We start from the raw sequence: 17,979 nt of genomic DNA on the forward strand, positions 1-17,979 counted from the left end.
TATATTATAATATTCATTTATAGTTGATTCAGAATTACACAGAATTGTCTTAATTGTAACAGTTATCTAATACTCAGTTGTTAATGCAAATAATTTTTCTTGAAAATGAATTTATTTACTAAGTTGCTTTTTTTAAATAAGGACACATGAACCCACTAAAAACAAAAGATAGGACTTTGATATTAATTAACCTCTATATAACTGTATTGTTTCTTTATTCCATCTGTCTATCTCTTTCCTTTTTTATTCTTTTCCTTTCACCGTAGGGAATAGAATCTAGAGCTTTGAACATGTTAGGCAAGCATTCTGCCACTGAGTTATATACCTAGCCTTTTTATTTCATTTTGAGATAGGGTCTTACTAATTTTCTGAGGTTGCCTTCCAACTTGCAATCCTCCTGCTTCAGTGACTCCCCAGCAGCTGGTTTTAAGTGGCATGTGCCACATATCTGGCTATTATCCCTCTACTTTCATTTGAGATTGTCATCATTTTGAATCTTGTTTTCATTCTTCCTTTGATTTCTTAGTTATTGTATGTAGATCAGTTTCTAAAGGTATATAATTTTCATTCTAGATGTTTTTGCTTTCCATCACAAAATCTAGAAGGTATACTTCTTTATTTCCTAGTAACAATTTTTAAATTATATTTGTAACATTTTAGACCTTATTTCATCTGCACTTAAATTTGTATATGGTGTGAGGTAGGGATACAATTTGATTTTTACTGTATATATCATGAAAAAAGAATTTATTTTTATTAATTTTCCTTCATTGAAAAGGTTATGCTCTCCCTTACTAAACTGATGTGACATGTCTTCTTCATTGTATACAAATTTTCATGTAAAATACTTCTTCTTTACTGGGCCTTTTGTGCCATTGTAAATTATATGAATACCACTCTGCTGTTTGTTCTTTTTTAATTTTATTAGACTCTTGTTTTATCACTCATTCTGTGAATATCAACTAGCTTTCATTGTCACTTCTTCATAGCAATTGCTAATACTTGAAAAGTCATTTCTTTGTTCCTCTTCTTCACAGTTGCCATGGCACTTTACTTTTCATTTGAAATTTTAAAATAATCTTAACAAGTTCTCTGAAAAATCTTGTTTTGCTCTGGATTGATTTTATTGATTTCTGTGTATCAGTTTGGAATCATTAACATCATTATGCTATTAAGTCTTTCTCTCCATGAATGGGTATAATTATTATTTTACTTTTTCATTAATATCTCTAACACAGTTTTTATGTTTATTTAAAGGATTCTTATACATCATTTTCCCTAGGGAGTTTATAATGTCTATAGCCATTAATGTGAAACTTTAAAATATTTGTTTTATTGGCACATACAAATAGATTTAGCCACCTTGTCAAAGTTTTCCAGTACTTTTTTTTTCAGAGATAATTTTGGATTTTCTTTGTGAAAGATCTTATGAATAAATCATGAGTTTTACAATTTTTCCAATTTTTGAGCCTATAATTTCATTTTTCTTACATTACCTAAAAACCTTTAATAAATTTTTGTTAAATGTGTTGATAATGGTTATTGTGTTATTTCGGATTTAAAAAGGACAGTTCACTACTTTTTACCTAGTATACTTCTAAAAACTTTACATATGTAAGTTGTACCAACTTAGAATGTGGATTCTGTTTCTAAATAACTAAGAGATATTGTAGTATTTTACATTTTGATGCTTGCATGTTCTATTCTTTGGATTCTGATGGCCCATGTGACAGCGTTCACTCCAGGCATCTTTTATAAAGGTGGAGGGGAGATACCTGGCTTGACACCCACTTCTCTGTTATCCTGGGAACTGTAAGGTCAAGCAAGGTACTCGTTCTTTAAATTATTTATTTATTTATTTATTTATTTATTTATTTATTAATTACAATTGTCATTGCTCCTCCCTTATTTTCTTCCCCAGGCTTTCTGTCTTGATTAGCTTAGTGTAAGGGTAATACAATATTCTCTAATGTCATAGAATTGCCATAAGGGGTGACCTGCAGCACAGCATTGGCCTGCCTATTTCCTAATTATATAGTAGTTGATTTGTGTTATTTATGATGAACTAGATTTGGCTTGTGAGAGCCAGTTTAGGAATGTCAAGTATAAATATAGGCAAGTAGATCCTGTAAAAGTTGAATTTGTAGAAACTGAATTTGAAAAGTAACAAACCCTTTCATTATTTTGGCAGTGTTGTGTTAATTTCCAAGAATATTCTCCTTCATGATTTCTTGCTTCATATAAGTAATAAATTATTTTTCAAGTTTTCTCTTCTTTCCCCTTAATTAGCTCCATTTTTGTGATACTCTGCTTTATTTTTAGTCTTTGGTTCCTTTGAAAAGTTGCTAAATATTTTTAATGTGCATCAGTGTTCTCTTCCATCTTGTTAAAATATGTTTATATGAGAATTTCTTTCAGTGTGAACTATCACACTGAACTTTTCAGTGTGAACTATCTTCATTATCTGTATTGCTTGCTAAAAGTTCATATTTCTTCTGGGCCTCACCTTAGATTTACTGTTTCAAGACTTTGAGGGTTGAACAGTAGCATTCTTTATTTTTATTATATTTTTTTAAATTGGGAATTGAACCCAGAGGCAGTTTATCAGGGAACCACATCCCCTAGCCATTTTTATTTTGAGACCTTTAGGACTTTTTTATTTTGAGACCATTTTTATTTTGAGACCTTTAGGACTTAAGCTAAGTTGCTGAGGCTGGCAGAGAACTTTCTATCTTCCTGCCTGAGCTTCTTATAACTGGGATCCTATAGGGATGTGTGTCACTGCTCCAAGCTTGGACTATAGCATTCTTCCTAAGAATTTCAGGCGATTCTTCAGCATTTAAAGTTTGAAGAACACTATTTGAAATTCATTAGTATTCTTAAAGATGAAGTTGCCTTTAGCACTTGTGTAAATTGGCTGCAGGGGTCTTTAAGGGCTGAATTGCTCAATGCAGACAGTCCCTGATTTTCAGTGTGAAAATGATATACATTCAGTAGAAACTGTATTTTGAATTCTAATTCTGAATCTTTTTCCAGGGTAGGAATCAATAGCAGTGGGCCATACCTCCCAATCAGAAACTTGAGGGTAAATGGTAGGACTTAACAATATATTGTGTTGACAGTGGTTTCTTTCTTTCTTTCTTTTTTTGATACAGTTATTCAATATATTACAGGAAAAAATCAGTACTTTATTATAATAGACTTTATGTTAGATGATATTGCCCAATGTAGACTAATGTAAATGTTGTGAGCACATTTAATGTAGGCTATGATGTTGGGTTAGGTTAGTTTAGGCCGTTATAGTTATTCACATACTTGGAATTGTGCACAATTTCTTTCTTCTTTTTTTATCTGATTTAATTTACCCATTAAAATATTTTTGAGATTCAGCCATGTTTCATTTCATGTATCAATAGTTTGTTTGTTTGTTTGCTTGTTTATAGTGCTGAGGATTGAACCCATGGCCTTATGCATGCAAGGCAAGCACTCTACCAACTGAACTATAGCCCCAGCCCCCAAAAGTTTTTGTTGTTTTTGCTGAGTGGTACTTTATGAATATTCCCACATCTGTATATACATGTACCTATCAGTGAACTTCTGGGTTGCTTCCAGCTTTTTACTCTCACATAATATTGCTACATGTACATTTGTGGGGTTTTGTTTGTTTGTTTTACATATACATTTGTAAACAGGTTTTGGTTTGGGGTTTTTTGGTTTTGGTTTTGGTTTTTGGTACCAGGTTTTGTTTTTGTTTTTGGTATTGAACTCAGGGGTACTGGACCACTGATCCACATCCCCAGTTCTATTTTGTATTTTATTTAATTTAAAGAAAGGGTCTGAATGAGTTTCTCAGAACCTTGCTTTTCCTGAGGCTGGCTTTGAACTCATGATCCTCCCACCTCAGCCTCTGGAGCCTCTGGGATTAGAGCCATGTGCCACCGTGCCCAGCTAAACAGATTTTTGAGTAGATATATTTACATTTTTCTTAGGCAAATCATAGGAGTAGAATTGTTCTAAGCTATTGCTAAGTTACATGCAAAGTATATGAGAATTCCAGTTGGTCTACTTTTTTTTTGTCAAAACTTGGTGTTGTCATTCTGTTATATTTTAGTCATTTTAGTGAGCATAGTGATAACTAATGATAATTGTTTTCCCTTAATGACTAATGGTTTTATTTGTCTTTTCATGTGTTTATTGACTATCTTTTGGAAACTTTTTGCTTCTCATATATTATCCATTTTTATGTTCTTAAAGATATGTAATAATAGTAGTTAAATATTCTGAAAGTGGTAAAAATGTTAAAGATTATACTAAAGGTAAGAGCCAGGTGCTAATAATATCTTTTCAAAATAAAATTGCACAATTTTTTCTTCATTTTATTTTTCAAAAACTAATACCTGGTTTTAAAAAAAGGCTCATTACTGAAGAATAGGAACTGCAGAAATAAGAACTAGGCACTCAGTGAAACAGGATGGATGTTTGGGGCAGAGGTGTGGAAGAGGGTCAGGAGAATGTACAATTACTGTCTAGGACCTGTGATATGGTAACACCAATATGAGAACCAGTTGTACATGTACATTCCTGAAAGTTTATAGGTCATAACTCCTGTCAGAATACAGAATACAAGCTAAATCATATGTCTCATTTACTTGAAGTGGAGCTGTACAAACAAGTTTGAGCCAGAGGTCTGGGGTTTTCTGTGTCTTCCTCTGAAGTCTCTGAACTAGGCTTGGGTGTCTCAGAGCCCAGCAATTGTTCCACAAGGCCCTGGAGAAAGGATATACAGCAGGGCAGGGCTGAGGAAGAGGCTGAAAAGGTAACTAGAAGCCAATGCATCATCTCAGATTTAAAAATTCTCAGTCTTTGGATGAAGAAATAGCTCAGTGCAGACCACCTGGGATCAGTGGGCTCTTTTGCATCACACAGATTCCCAGAACTGTCTTCCAGCCTTTCCCCCAGTGACGCAGCACTTGAAGCCATTGATTCTCTTTTCTTGGAGGGCACCATTGCCCTTGAGCATGTAAAGAGCTGCAGCTAGGGAGGTGAAAGCAGCACAGGATCTGGCCTGAGCCAGCTCTGTGGGTCTGTGGTATAAGATGAGTAGGGGGCCCAGGTGTCTGGGAATGTGAGCCTTACAGCAGCCATCTGTGATGGGGTCCTACTGTGAGTTAGGGTCCACAGACCATGTGAACATAGGTAGGATTTGGTGTTACTGTTGTGTTTTCTTGATCTTCTTGGGGCTGGTTTGGGTAACCTAAGGATCCCTAGTTTGGGGGTGAAACTCCTATGCATTCCAGGTTATGTGATATGTGCTTCATTCTTTCCACAACTGGAGCAATAGACAAGAGTTCTCTGAGTTTAATAGCCAAGGGGAGGGGGCTACCTGCTTCAGGGACAACCCCCTCCAACCTTGTCCTTTCTCTTGGTGCTAAGTCCTTCTACCTTAGGCTTCTAAGGTAGATCTTCTTTGGTGAGTGAGGAAAGGGAGTGGGAGGCCGACTAGGGTGCATTTGGGAAGGTACTAGAACACACTTGTCTTTCACTCATTGACTATTGTATTCTTTCAAACATGTTCAGATCATTTGCCAATTTCTTTTACAATTTTTTTGGCACTAGGGATTGAACACAGGGTTTCTTAACCACTGAGCCACATCCCAACTATTCCTTTTTGTCTATTTTTTTTTATTTTATTTTGAGACTGGGTCTTGCTAAATTGCTTAGAGCCTTGATAAGTTGAGGAGGCTTGAACTTGTGGTCTTGATGAGATCTTCAACTTGTGACCCTCCTGCCTCAGTCACTGGGATTACAGGCATGTGTCACCATGCTTTGCTCATTTGCTAATTTCTTAATTGGGTTGTATATTTTCTTCCTATTGAGTTTTAGGAATTCTTTATGTATTTTTTGATCTTTTCAAATATATGCAATTTACAAAACAGGTAAATAAAATATTTACCTGTTTGTTTATTTTTATAGTATTGAGATTGAGACCAGGGACACTTTACCACTAAGCTGCACCCCTAGTCCTTATTAGTTTTTACTTTGGGGAAGTGTTTTCACTAAGTTGTTGAGGCTGGCCTTCTGAATCCCTGGGATTGTAGGTGAGCACCACCACACCTGGCCTGCATTAGCAATATTTAAATACTATGTTCAGTTTACCATTTTATGTATATTATGATTAATGCAGTAACCTAAGTTTTTTGAACGTTAGTTTATATTTTTCTGTGTTTTCTTCTAGAAGTTTTATTAGCTTTATCTTTTACGTTTAAATCTGTGATACATTTGGAATTTATTTTTGTATGTGCTCTGAGGTATAAGAATCAAGGTTTATTGATTTTATATGTATATCCAGTCATTTCAGTACCTTCTTCTGAAAAGATTGTCCTTTCATCATTGAATTATGTTGATATCTTTATGAAAAATTAACTGACCATGTATGAGTGGGTCTGTTTTTGCAGTTTGTTCTTTTCTATTCTTATACCATACTGTCTTGATTACTGTAGTTTGGAAATTAATCTTGAAATTGGTAAGTGAAGCTGTTCAACTTTGTTCTTTTTTTTGGCTGCTCTTGATTGTTTTGCATATCTATATACAATTCTGAAATACTTTGTACAGCTGGACAAAGAGGCAGCTAGGATTTTTGAGTATGACTGTTTAATAGCTAAGTCAGTTTTGAGTGGATAGATGTCTTAACAATGTTGTTGTCTTTTAATCCAAGAACATGCTATATTGCTCTATTTATTTAGGTTTTCTTTAATTTCTTAATAAAGTTTACAGGTTGTTGCATGTTGGAGTTCATTTTTTGTCTAGTTTTATATTCCAATTATTCTTTTCTGATGCATCAAATATAGTTGACTTTGGTTTATTAGGCTTCATTCTGTGATATGTGACTCAGCTGACTTATTCTAATAGTTTTCATATTTATAACCTTGGTGAATTTTCTTCATTCAATCTTCTTCCCTCTCTTTCTCTCTCTCTTTTGTTTTCTTACTTTATTTATAACCTTTCTCCATTTCTGTTTTTCCTTTTCTTCCTCCTTCCAATGTTAACATGGTGAAAACAAATGTCCTTGTTATATTCCTGATTTTCTGTGGAAAACATTCATTCAGTAGTGACAGTAAATGACATCCAGTCATTTTCTATTAATTATGATCTTAGCCACACTTTTTTTGTACTAGCTTTGAATCCAAGGGTGCTTATTCATTGAGCCACATCTGGAGCACTATTTTTTTTATTTTTGACAGGTTCTCACTAAGTTGTTTATAGACTCTCTAGTTGCTGAGGCTGGCTTTGAACTTGTAATCCTCCTACCTCAGCCTCTGGAGCCATTGGGATTTCAGGGGTGCACCACCATATCTGGCCACATTTTTTTAAAGAAGCCTTTTATTAGGTTGAAGTTTTCTTTTATTCCTGCATTACTAATAGTTTGTTAAAACTTTTTGTGTGATAATTCATTTACACTTTTATATGTACCCCATCTTAACCATTCTACTGTTGATAAACTACTTGATTAGCTTTTTATGTTTAAAGACTATTGTGATTCTTTTTTGTGAAATTCACATTTGTTTCTCTAATTCATTTTCCCTTTTTGTCTTATTTATATTTTTTATTTCTGATTTGAAGAGGTTCTTTGTAGTTTAGATAATATTTGCATTACTTTTCTTCTATTTTAACAAAATACCTGAGATAATAAAGTTAATAAAAGAAGAAAGGTTTAGTTTGGCTCATAGTCTTGAAGGTCTCAATCCATGGTTGCCTGGCTCTGTTGGTTTGGAGCCTGTGGTGAGGCAGTATATCATAGCAGAGCACATTGTGGAGGAAGCAGCATACCTCTTGGAAGCTGGGAAGAAAAAAAAAGGGGGGGGAGGGGTTAGAGTCTCAATATTCCCTTTCAAGTGCACATCTTCAATGGCCTAACTTCTATTTTTCTCTCTTTATGATGTCCTTCTGTGAAAAGAAGTTCTTAGATTTTTGTTCCTTTGTTTTTGTTTTTGTTTTTTGGATGTAGAATCTTCTCATAATGCCTATGCTGGCCTCCAACTCAAGTGAACCTCCTTGCTTTTGCTTTACATTGTTGGAACTACAGGCACTTGACACTTCATCTTTCTTAAGGAATTCTTAGTTTTGATTTAGTCTTATATATTACTAGTTCTCTTTATTGTTTAAATTTCCATGTCTGAATTATATTCTCATTTATTGTCCCCTAATATTTTTCTCATTTTTTAATTCTTCAATTATTCTACTTGGATGATTTTTTGTGTATTATTTGAGTAGGTGTATGAATTTATTTTTCACTCCTAGAGAACCAGCAACTTTATTGAACAGTTCATCTCCTATTAACACTCTACCCAATGATAGTAATTTTTATCCTTGAGGTGGGACTATTTCAAAGGAAAAAAAGTCTCAGGTATTCTTTCCCTTGAAGTAAAACTTTTTATTATAGTTTACTAAAACTTGCCTAAAAACAAACTAGGCATAAATTTATTATGTTCTGTTGATAGCTCCTATGCAGTAAAGCCAAAGACCAACTAGTAGCTTAGATATAACTAAAGCTTAAAAAAGTAGAAAAATTCAGAATAATAATGTTGATATTAATTTGACAGAAGGTAATTCAGCATTTGCAACTTTCATTAAGGAAATGAATATATGTGTTTCAGAATTTTACTATGTTATTAAAGTTTGGGGGGTATTTTTTTTTATTTTGTCATCCATGCTACTATATCTGTGACCCTGGTATTCTGTTGAAAACAATTATCTTAGAGTTGTGTTTTTGACATTTTTGTTGGAAAATCATCACAGATGTACCCCTAAGTTTTGATCATAGTTTGAAACTTTTCTTTTTTTTTCCCTATAGCTCAATATATCTATAGTTCTTGTAATATGCCTCAAGCAGAGTCTTGTACCAAATGAATTCTGTGATTTAGTACCAATTGGGATACACTTGCTATAAATAAGAGCTAATGTTATAGAGTACTTTCAAGTTAGTGACAAATAAATATTAATTCCAGCGAGTTTCTTACTTTGTGGACATATCCAAGTGTCTGTGAATCAGGAAAGCCAGGTCCTGCTGTGCAGAGGATAACTATGCAGACATCAAGAGATAGTGTGATTATACTGGAATAGTAATTGTGTTGTAATTATTGCTACCTCCTGAAAGTTTTAAACTTTTGCAAGTATACTGACACTTTTTAGTATTTGAAAACTTATTATAAATACAAATAAGTTGAGAAGTGGTGAGCTGTTGTCAACAAGGCCTAGCAATTAGGCAAGAAATCGATTGGCTTTTTCTCTTTAAGTACATACTTTAAAGAGAAAAAGTACATATTTAAACTGTAACTGAAAGTAAATATATTTAAACCAGTTACATATGGGCTCTAAAGCATAGTAGAATTTGGTTATTAATGTATACTATTTTTCTGCTTATTTTAAATTATTACATAACAATTATATATAATTGTAGAAATTTTTGTTATATATTTGTACATTTTTGTTATATATTTGTACATGCAAACAGTATAACAATATAATAGGGCTAGTTTATTTACCTAGTACCTCCTATAAGGTCCTTGCTTGGCATCTGGATAGCCATCTTAAATGACAGCCGCCATTTTAAGGAAAAAGTTTCACTTTCCCACCCAAGGGCATTTCTGAAAAAGACTCACCACTCCCTCATACCAACCAACACTTAACCACCACATTAGGACCCTCTGGGCTCTGATTCCTGAGCCTCCCCCATAAAAGTCCCAGAACTCAAACCGGTTTTGCCTCTCTCTCCTATAGAGAGATGGCCTTTATTTGTCAGCTCTGACAAATAAACTCTGATATGTATCTCAGCCTGGTCTCCATCTTTCATTTCTCCCTTACCCATCTCTCCATTCCTCACTTTCCCTTTACCTCCCTTCCTCCCTGCCTTTGGTCTCTTTTTCTATTCTACTGGTCTCCCTTTTATTTTCATGAGATGCCCCCACCCCAAACCTTTTTCCCCCCTTTTATATCTCTAGCTTCCACATGTAAGAGAAAACTTACAATTCTTGACTTTGTGGGTTTGAACTATTTGTTTCTTCTTAATTGTGTGAATATTCTAAGATTTAGTCTGATTTTTTGCTTTTCACTTTGCAATTTCCATCTTTTGAGAAATGGTATATTTTCTTAGTCATATATATTCATTACTGTCAAATTTGTATATTCAAATAAATTTAATATTACACCATCACACTAACTCTAGATTCAGGCTCTCTGTTACCTGTTGTACATTTTCACTCGGTTTACAATCAGTAAGTATCATGTCCATCCATTAATCAATATCTTTCCTTTATTTTAAACATATTGATAAATAAATAATAACAAAAAGCTTATAGTTTGGAGGTAGTGTGAGTCCAAATGTGCATGACATTAGAAGTTAAATGAAATAGGTGGGATTAAAGGAGATGATCACAAAGAACTGAAGAGGTATCATGGAGGAGGTAATGGTTGCTATTGGAAGGCACATAGGCAGACTGAAGGGATCTTTCCAAACTAAGAAAGGTGTAAGAACAGGGACGAAGAAGCATGAAATGATTTGGTGCCTTCCATTAACTATATGTAGCTTTATATGGCTGGATGTGGTCTAATTAAAAAAAAAATCTAGCCTTTTACCTGGCTCCTGGCATAGAACTTCTAAATCCCTTGGAATTTACCATATTTTATATGCAAATGAATGACTCCTGAGAGAATAAGGGGAGGAGATGCTAGATAATTTCTGGATGGGGGCAATTTGCCAGAAAAACTAAGTGATTAGAGAGTTAGGACTTTCAGTTCCACCCCAATCAGGGGAAGGGTCAGCTCATTGTGTTCAGTCATCAGTGACCAGTGATTTAATAATCAGTTATTCCTTAATCAAATTGCCAATGATCTTCATGTGCTCATTGAATGATATTCTAGGGTAAAGCTCAACATATGTGGTTAAATGTTACCTTCCTAATTGTTTTTAAGGTTTATTTTCTGAAGTCCAGTATTGCATCATTAATATTGTTAAAATACAAAAATTACGTTTAAGGAAGTTCTATCAGTTATGGTCCAATCAGGACACACTAAAAAATACTTTAAATAAGACAGCTTATTATAAAGAAATATTAACTACTAGCAGGTGACTGCCTACTAAAGGATAAAAAGAACTCTGGAGAGTAAAAGAAAGAATATATTAGAGGATATCCTGAAGTGATAAGTCTTGAGATTCCATTCTTGTCAGGGAGGTTGTGATAGCACCCATTAGATAGGGTAGAAGTTTGCTAAGATGTGACAGGTTGGGACATTCCTGCCAATGGGTCTTTTATGAGTCTGGAAAAGACAGTGATGTAGAGCTTTGCTTTATTAAATCTAGAATTATACCTAAAAGAATGGTATGGCTACTAGTATGCAGGGTACATAATGTATTAGCATGACCCCAAACTGTGTTTGCTTTGAGAAATAGTTTGTGACATATATAACTGCTAGGAACCATGGCATTTCAATTTGAAAGTTCCAGTAAAACATGTTTCATTCATCAGTATAAGAAAGTTTATTTTTGGACTGAAAATTTATTATAAGATTTTAAGTACAGAAAATAGAAATACATAAAACATTTAATTGAACAAAAGAGCTGTATTCGGAATCTGTTACCATCAAGAAGAAGCTACCATTTTATTTAGTTCCAATATATGAATTAAAAAAAAATTAACCTACATATTTTGGAGACTAGGTACTCTAATTTAAAATCAAACTGTGTTCCAAAAGATTTTGAGTTGAGTTTTTAGAATAAAAATTTCATGTTCCCATAGAAATACCATTTCCTTGTGTGGGGTTCTGATTTGGCTCCAAAATGTATTTTATTATGTATGGGCTTAGGTTATAGTGTGTATAACAATATTTTGGGGTGGAGAATTGCATTTAGAGTTCTTATGATTCATTTCTTTTATCTGCCAGTAATAGGAATAGGGAATTCAATGAGGGTCCTGGACAGATTGCAGAGGTGGATGTAGGGTTGGTGACAGATAGTGTAAGAGCTCTTGGGTGAGGAAGAATGGAAACCAACATTTTTTCAGGAGCATTTATGTCCATTGCTCTTTATTAGCAATTTACTGTACATTATCACATTTATTTTCTTAGTGGTTTTATTTTTTTTATTTTTGGATTACTTGAATGTTAATATTGTTTATAGCTCTAGCATTCCATGAAAACATAGAGACTTCTTAAATTTAGACTTTCTGGCATTTGTAAGCCTAAATAGAAATGGTAATAGAACTTAAGAGGTATCATGGAGGAGGTAATGGTTGCTATTGGAAGGCACATAGGCAGATACTTACTAATAAGAAAGTATAACTTCAGATTTATGTGCCCATGGAGGTATGTGACTATTTTAATGCTGAAGTGCTATTAATCCAAAAAGGTTGAGAAAATCTTCACCCTACGACAACAGAAAATAGAGCTTGCTTGAACCATTCATTGGATTATGATGTCAATTATTTGTGTTAAAATACATTAAAATGGACACCATGCTTAAATAATCCCTGAGCAGGCAAAACTAGTTAGGCCTCATGTATGACTTAAACCATGCTTAATTTGCAAACATAATTGAAACTTTATTTACTTCTTATACATGCCCATGTTCAAGAAAAACAAAATTTAAGGTAAATTAATCAGAAACTTCTTAAAAACTGATATAACTAAGGATTTTCCAGCAGAATAGATTAAATAAGGCAACTGTATAACTATAACCTAGCAAATATTTTCTTTGCTTCATTTCTGTGTCCCTCCATGAAAGCCTTCTCCTTGTGTGCCCTCATTTGGGGTTGCCTTCATCATGAATCAATGTTCACTCAAATAAATGCTCTAAATTTTTTTGCACTTCAGTTTGCCTTATTAACATTTGCCATAGGAAAGTTCACCTTCAAGTAAGATAAAATAGCATGTAAAGAGGTCACATATGTAGGGTTCTCTATCTCTCAAGGGAAAAAGGCCATTACAGTAGACAGAAAACAGCTTATTGTGTAGATTCATTCCCAGGGGCTTTTTCAGATTATTGTAAAAGGGATGGTTTTCTTGAATTCTATTTCAGTGCCATCAATGTTGGAGTATAATAACGCTATTGATTTATGAGTGTTGATCTTTTCTCCTGATACATTGCTAAATCCATCAGGTCTAGAATTCTTCTGGTGAAAATGTTTGGCAGCATCAGCTTGGCTGTGTCAAGGTGGCTCCTGCCTTGCTCTCTGGGGACAGTGGGAATCACAGAGTTCCCATTTTGCACCAGTGTATAGTGCAAAGAAGCCTCTACTTCAACAAACGAAATGCTGCCTCTCTGACCTCAGGATTTTTAATAAATATATCTATTTTGTTTCTATGCATGTCCCCTCCCTATATGATCTAGCAGTCCACTATTCCTGCTGCTGCAGCTGCTGCAGCTACTGCTGCTTCTGCTACCACCAGCTTGGATCCCATATACTTTCTTTTTTTTTGCCTTTGTTTAATGTACCCAAATTTCTGATTCTCTAAGACTCCCTGAGTGTCCACTGTTGAGTTTTAGTGAAACCTCACTTTTGCTCACTGAGAGGAAAAAGTATTCAGGCTGTTTGCATTACAGGTTGTGGAGCTACAAGAAATAAAGGTTCTCTCTACCATAATATTGCTTCCATTTTGTAATGCCTTATTTCTTTTACTTTAGTTTCTGACTTTATATGCCTCTATGATTGTTTTCCATTCACTATTAAGTTTTGGTGAGTTTCTTTAGTTCCCCCCTCACTGAGAAATATTGTTCTTGCCTTCTAAGACTTGAACTGAAGAACTGCCGTGGGTGCATTCTTCCTCCAATCTGCCAACTTCCCTTCTCCTGACAGCCAATTTGCACAAGACTTCAAGGAATGTTTAGGGCCAAAATATACTCTATCTTGATGAATACCTCATGTGAACTTGAAAACAAATTTTATTTTCTCGTAGTTGTATGAAGTATTTGTACAAATGCCAAATAGATCTATATGAATGATAATGATTTTGGTAAATTCCTAGGGTTGCCATATATAAGTATCAGCTTTATTGGGTTGAAGTAATGCAACTGTACTATCTTAGAGCTCTATTCCCTAGAAATCCCACATTGACCTGTTAGCAGGACCATGCTCCTTCTGAAAACTTTAGGGAAGAATTTTTTTTTCTGCCCATTATTAACTTTTACTGGTTTGGTGGCCATCCTTGGTCTGCTTGGTTTTCAACTGCAGCACTTTACTTTCTGCTTCCATCATCACATGGGATTAGTCCCTCATGAATGTGCCCCATCTTCTTATGAGAACAGATGCCCTATTTGGAGAATGGGTCTACCCTGCTCCAAGGGGATACTTTTAATTGCTGAGATCACAATGACTCTCATTTCAACCCAGTGAAATTTGGAGGTACTGGTGTTAGGACTTAAACATATATTTGGGTGGAAGTATTTTGACCCATAACAGAGATGACTGATTCAAGAGTATACTTTTTCTTTTCTTCCTGATGGATTTGTTAACTGTTATAAAGGAATGCTGAAACATTCTAGTGTAACAGTAGAATATTTCACTTCTCATTGTAGTTTCTTCCATTTATTTTCTATTTTAATTTTTCTTTCCTGATATGCTCCTTCTCCTGCCATTCAGAAACAATCATATGCCAGAAGCAACTGAGCCTGTGTGTGTTAAACAACCATCTCCATACACTCTAGACCCATGTCCACAGTAAGGAAGCCCCTGGAGTAATTCATCAGCAAACCAATATACTGACAGTTACACTGTATTTCCCTAGATTGCAATTGAGTCATCATGCAAGTGGCATCAATGAATTTGGGAGAAGACCAAACAAATTATATTGCTGAGGTAATCTGACCCTTATTTGTCTAAGATATAAGTGTTGTTTTGTTCCTTTTCATTCAAATTCATTCATGAAAATATGACAGTGTTCATTATAGGTGACTCATACAATTTCTTTTGTGGGGAAATTACAACTACACATCTACTACCTATGAGAATGGTTTAAGATGACATTAACATATGACAAAGAACTATTGTCAAATGATTGTAGTGAACATTTTCTTCAGTGGCACTTTTCCTTGGTGGAAAATGAATTTTGTTCATGTCATCAAATTGTACCTGAGAAATCCCTCATGCAAAGCTCATGTCTTTTCACAAGTGCCCTCTCTGCCTTACTTTGTGATCTTTGCCCCAACTGCTGTTTCCCATCTAGTTATCTAATGTCACCACAGCCAACAGTAGACTTGTGAGAATGATTTCATGTTCAAACTGTCTTCCTTTCTGTAACTACAGGTAGCCTCTGCAGCAAAGGAGAAATGTAAGTATTCTCAACTCCCTAACATGCTGAGTTTTCCTTACTTTTGAGTGCAGAGTCTCAGTAATTCCACTACCTCCTTGAGAATGAGAAATGAGGAGATTGTGGTCCAAATTAATTAAAACACACACACACACACACACACACACACACCAAAAAAAAAAACCCTATGGCCATTCTCCATAGTTCCTGAAAGCACCTGTGTGAGTTGAATGATGTGGTTAGTTCAATGAGAGATTTATATGTGTTGCTCTGTGTACATCCATGTCACTTGATTCTGAGTGTTCCTGTGTGTTCCTTTGTGCACGTTTGTATGTTTCTCTAGATATAGATATATACATACCAAGATGTCAATATCCACATGTTAAAAAAATGCCATGTTCATTAAATCATGATTTTGTATATGTGTAAATAGAGCAAATGATAAACTTTCCATGTCTGCAGTTTGTTCCACGCCAAGAATACCTCAATTAATATGCAAAATATATCCCATACAAATCTGGAAAATTTTCACGACACTCAATAAGGAAAAAGCTCTGTTACTTTCCTGTCGCTGCACCAGTAGCATCTTCATTTAATAACAAACCTCACCTATCAGTAGGCCCTGAATTTAGACAGGGCATTTGATTGTTCATCACACTTCATTCATGACAGTTTTTCACATTCATATACATTTTCTCTGAGAGGTGTCAGAATTTATTTTCCAAACCCCATTCTAAGCACAAAGTTCTGGACGGGGCCAATCCTTAACAGTGACCCTCAGGTCCACTAGCACTTTGTGCTCACTTATGGTAATCTGAGACAGAGAAGATGCCCAGGCCAGAGGTTCCTGTAGCTAAGGAAGGGTTTTGTTTGCATGTTCCAACTGACATTGAAACCTGCCTTATTGGGTCCTTTTTTAGACACTACTTTGTGGGAAACATGTTTAAACTCAAGGGACTTTCACGGGGGATGACCAGTGCAGCTGCAGCTCATCTAGTTACAGAACAAAAGATGGGCTCCAGTGAAGGTCAAGCTCAGCTAAGTAGTGGTGTCTAATCCCACATTTTAGGTCTGTGCTGCTCCCTGTGTGGCCTGCAGGATATCACATTGACAGTGTCTCTGATAGAACTTCACATTGTTGGTCTCAAATGCTATTTAGGTCCTTCTAATCATACATACATGGATACTGACACTGAATTGTCACTGTGAGGGTAGAACCACTGTGCTCATCATTCCTCCTCATTTCTGAGCTCATCCCTGGGCAGAGTGTCTTTATCTTAGTCCCTGTCAGCATTTGATGAATGCCACTCTGTGCTAAAACCTCACTTGTACAGCATGTGGGGCTCTACAGTGACCCAGTTATCCACCTGGGATCTCACCAGGACCAGCCACAATCGGTAGGGAAGTTAAGAAGAGTGCATTGTGTCCAAGCTCTGCACCCACATTTCTCATCAGCTCTAGGTGTAATGTGCCTGACCTACTGGGGAGCCATCTGGATCTTAATGTTGACTTTGTTGATGTAGAGTCCTCAGTCCCTCAGAGACTTCCTGACCCTTTTGCATGAGTCCATAGTCTACTTATAAATGACGAGTGAGGTTATGCTAGCAAACTGTTGTCCAAGGAAACCCAGAGAAAGAAAATTCATGCTTGCTTCATCATTGAACTCCAGGCCTTGGCCATTAAAAAGAACAATCACTATTTGGATATGCTGTGTATTTTTAATTGTGTTTGAATTTTAATACAAAACTTTCAAAGTCTCATCCCAGTTCCACATTTCAAGAGGCCAGTAGAACCATGTGCATAAGGCAGAGAACAATCCAATTATCTTGTGGGCAGCTGCTCTGATGATGGCACAGGGTATGTGAGTTTATATTCCTGAAACTGTTGGCATCACAGTTTGCATGTCAGGTTGGTCTGTTTCAAGGAGAGAGTGATAATGTGCCAATGGAAGGAAGTAGTTAAAATTTGATTCCTTCAGTTCCACTCTCTCACTAGAAGGTTTGCAAATGTTTGCAGCATCCTGTTGAGGCCTCTGACTCCCCAGAGCTCAGAGAGGGTCTGAGAAGCCAGAACAGAGATCAGGGTGATCCTGACTATTAATGTTAGTATGACTCTGTTTTTCTTGCTGATACGAAAACCCTTGAGACTGAATAATTTATACAGGTATGTTTAACTTACAGTTCTGAAGATACAAGGCATGGCACTGGCAAACACTTGGCTTTCAAACACTTGGCTTTAGTGAATGCTCACTTATCTGCATTGCATGATTGGTGGTGTCAGCATGATGCAGGTGCAGGGGGGAGACATCACATGGGGAGACAGGAAGCCAACAGGGATCAGATTATTCATTTACTTTTCTTATATAACCAGTGTCTAACAAGAGTTGAGAAATCTATATTCTTACTTTTGAATCTCATGCCCTCAAATGACCTCATCATCTCCAAGCAGACCCTTCTTCATACAGGTGTCACAACTCTCATTATGGCCATACTAAGGACCAAGCCTCAATCACACAATCCTGTGTGGGACAAACATCATCCAACCTTAGCAACCATCATGAGCTTAATTGTGACAAATAATGCATGGACAATCTTAAGTAACACTGTTTCTGATGTTTGTGTCTCTAAAGGTTGGATGTGGAGCAAAGATTATGATTCAAGCAGTGATGAAGAAGAGCTTGCA

At 35.5% G+C, this 17,979-nt stretch overlaps 1 protein-coding gene and 1 gene segment (V, D, J or C); both read left to right on the top strand.

Annotated features, from left to right (window-relative positions):
- The window catches only part of LOC107159025 (immunoglobulin lambda-1 light chain-like), a 738,922-nt gene that overhangs the window by 444,546 nt on the left and 276,397 nt on the right, over positions 1-17,979 (top strand). For 3 of the 39 annotated variants that reach the window (XM_048785829.1, XM_048785831.1, XM_048785795.1), the window contains exon 4: positions 9,059-9,066. The exons of 32 other annotated variants lie outside the window; for them this stretch is intronic. In XM_048785829.1, coding sequence (XP_048641786.1) covers positions 9,059-9,066 — 8 coding nt within the window. Of the gene's footprint in view, positions 1-9,058; positions 9,067-16,340; positions 16,348-17,926; positions 17,934-17,979 lie in introns of all 39 variants that reach the window. 4 more of the 39 variants (XM_048785818.1, XM_048785824.1, XM_048785817.1 and 1 more) reach the window with 2 other exon arrangements.
- LOC107159024 overlaps positions 1-17,979 on the top strand; it is a 587,419-nt gene that overhangs the window by 298,670 nt on the left and 270,770 nt on the right.

This window comes from Marmota marmota, unplaced genomic scaffold, assembly GCF_001458135.2.
Source record: "Marmota marmota marmota unplaced genomic scaffold, marMar, whole genome shotgun sequence".
Taxonomy (NCBI): domain Eukaryota; kingdom Metazoa; phylum Chordata; class Mammalia; order Rodentia; family Sciuridae; genus Marmota; species Marmota marmota.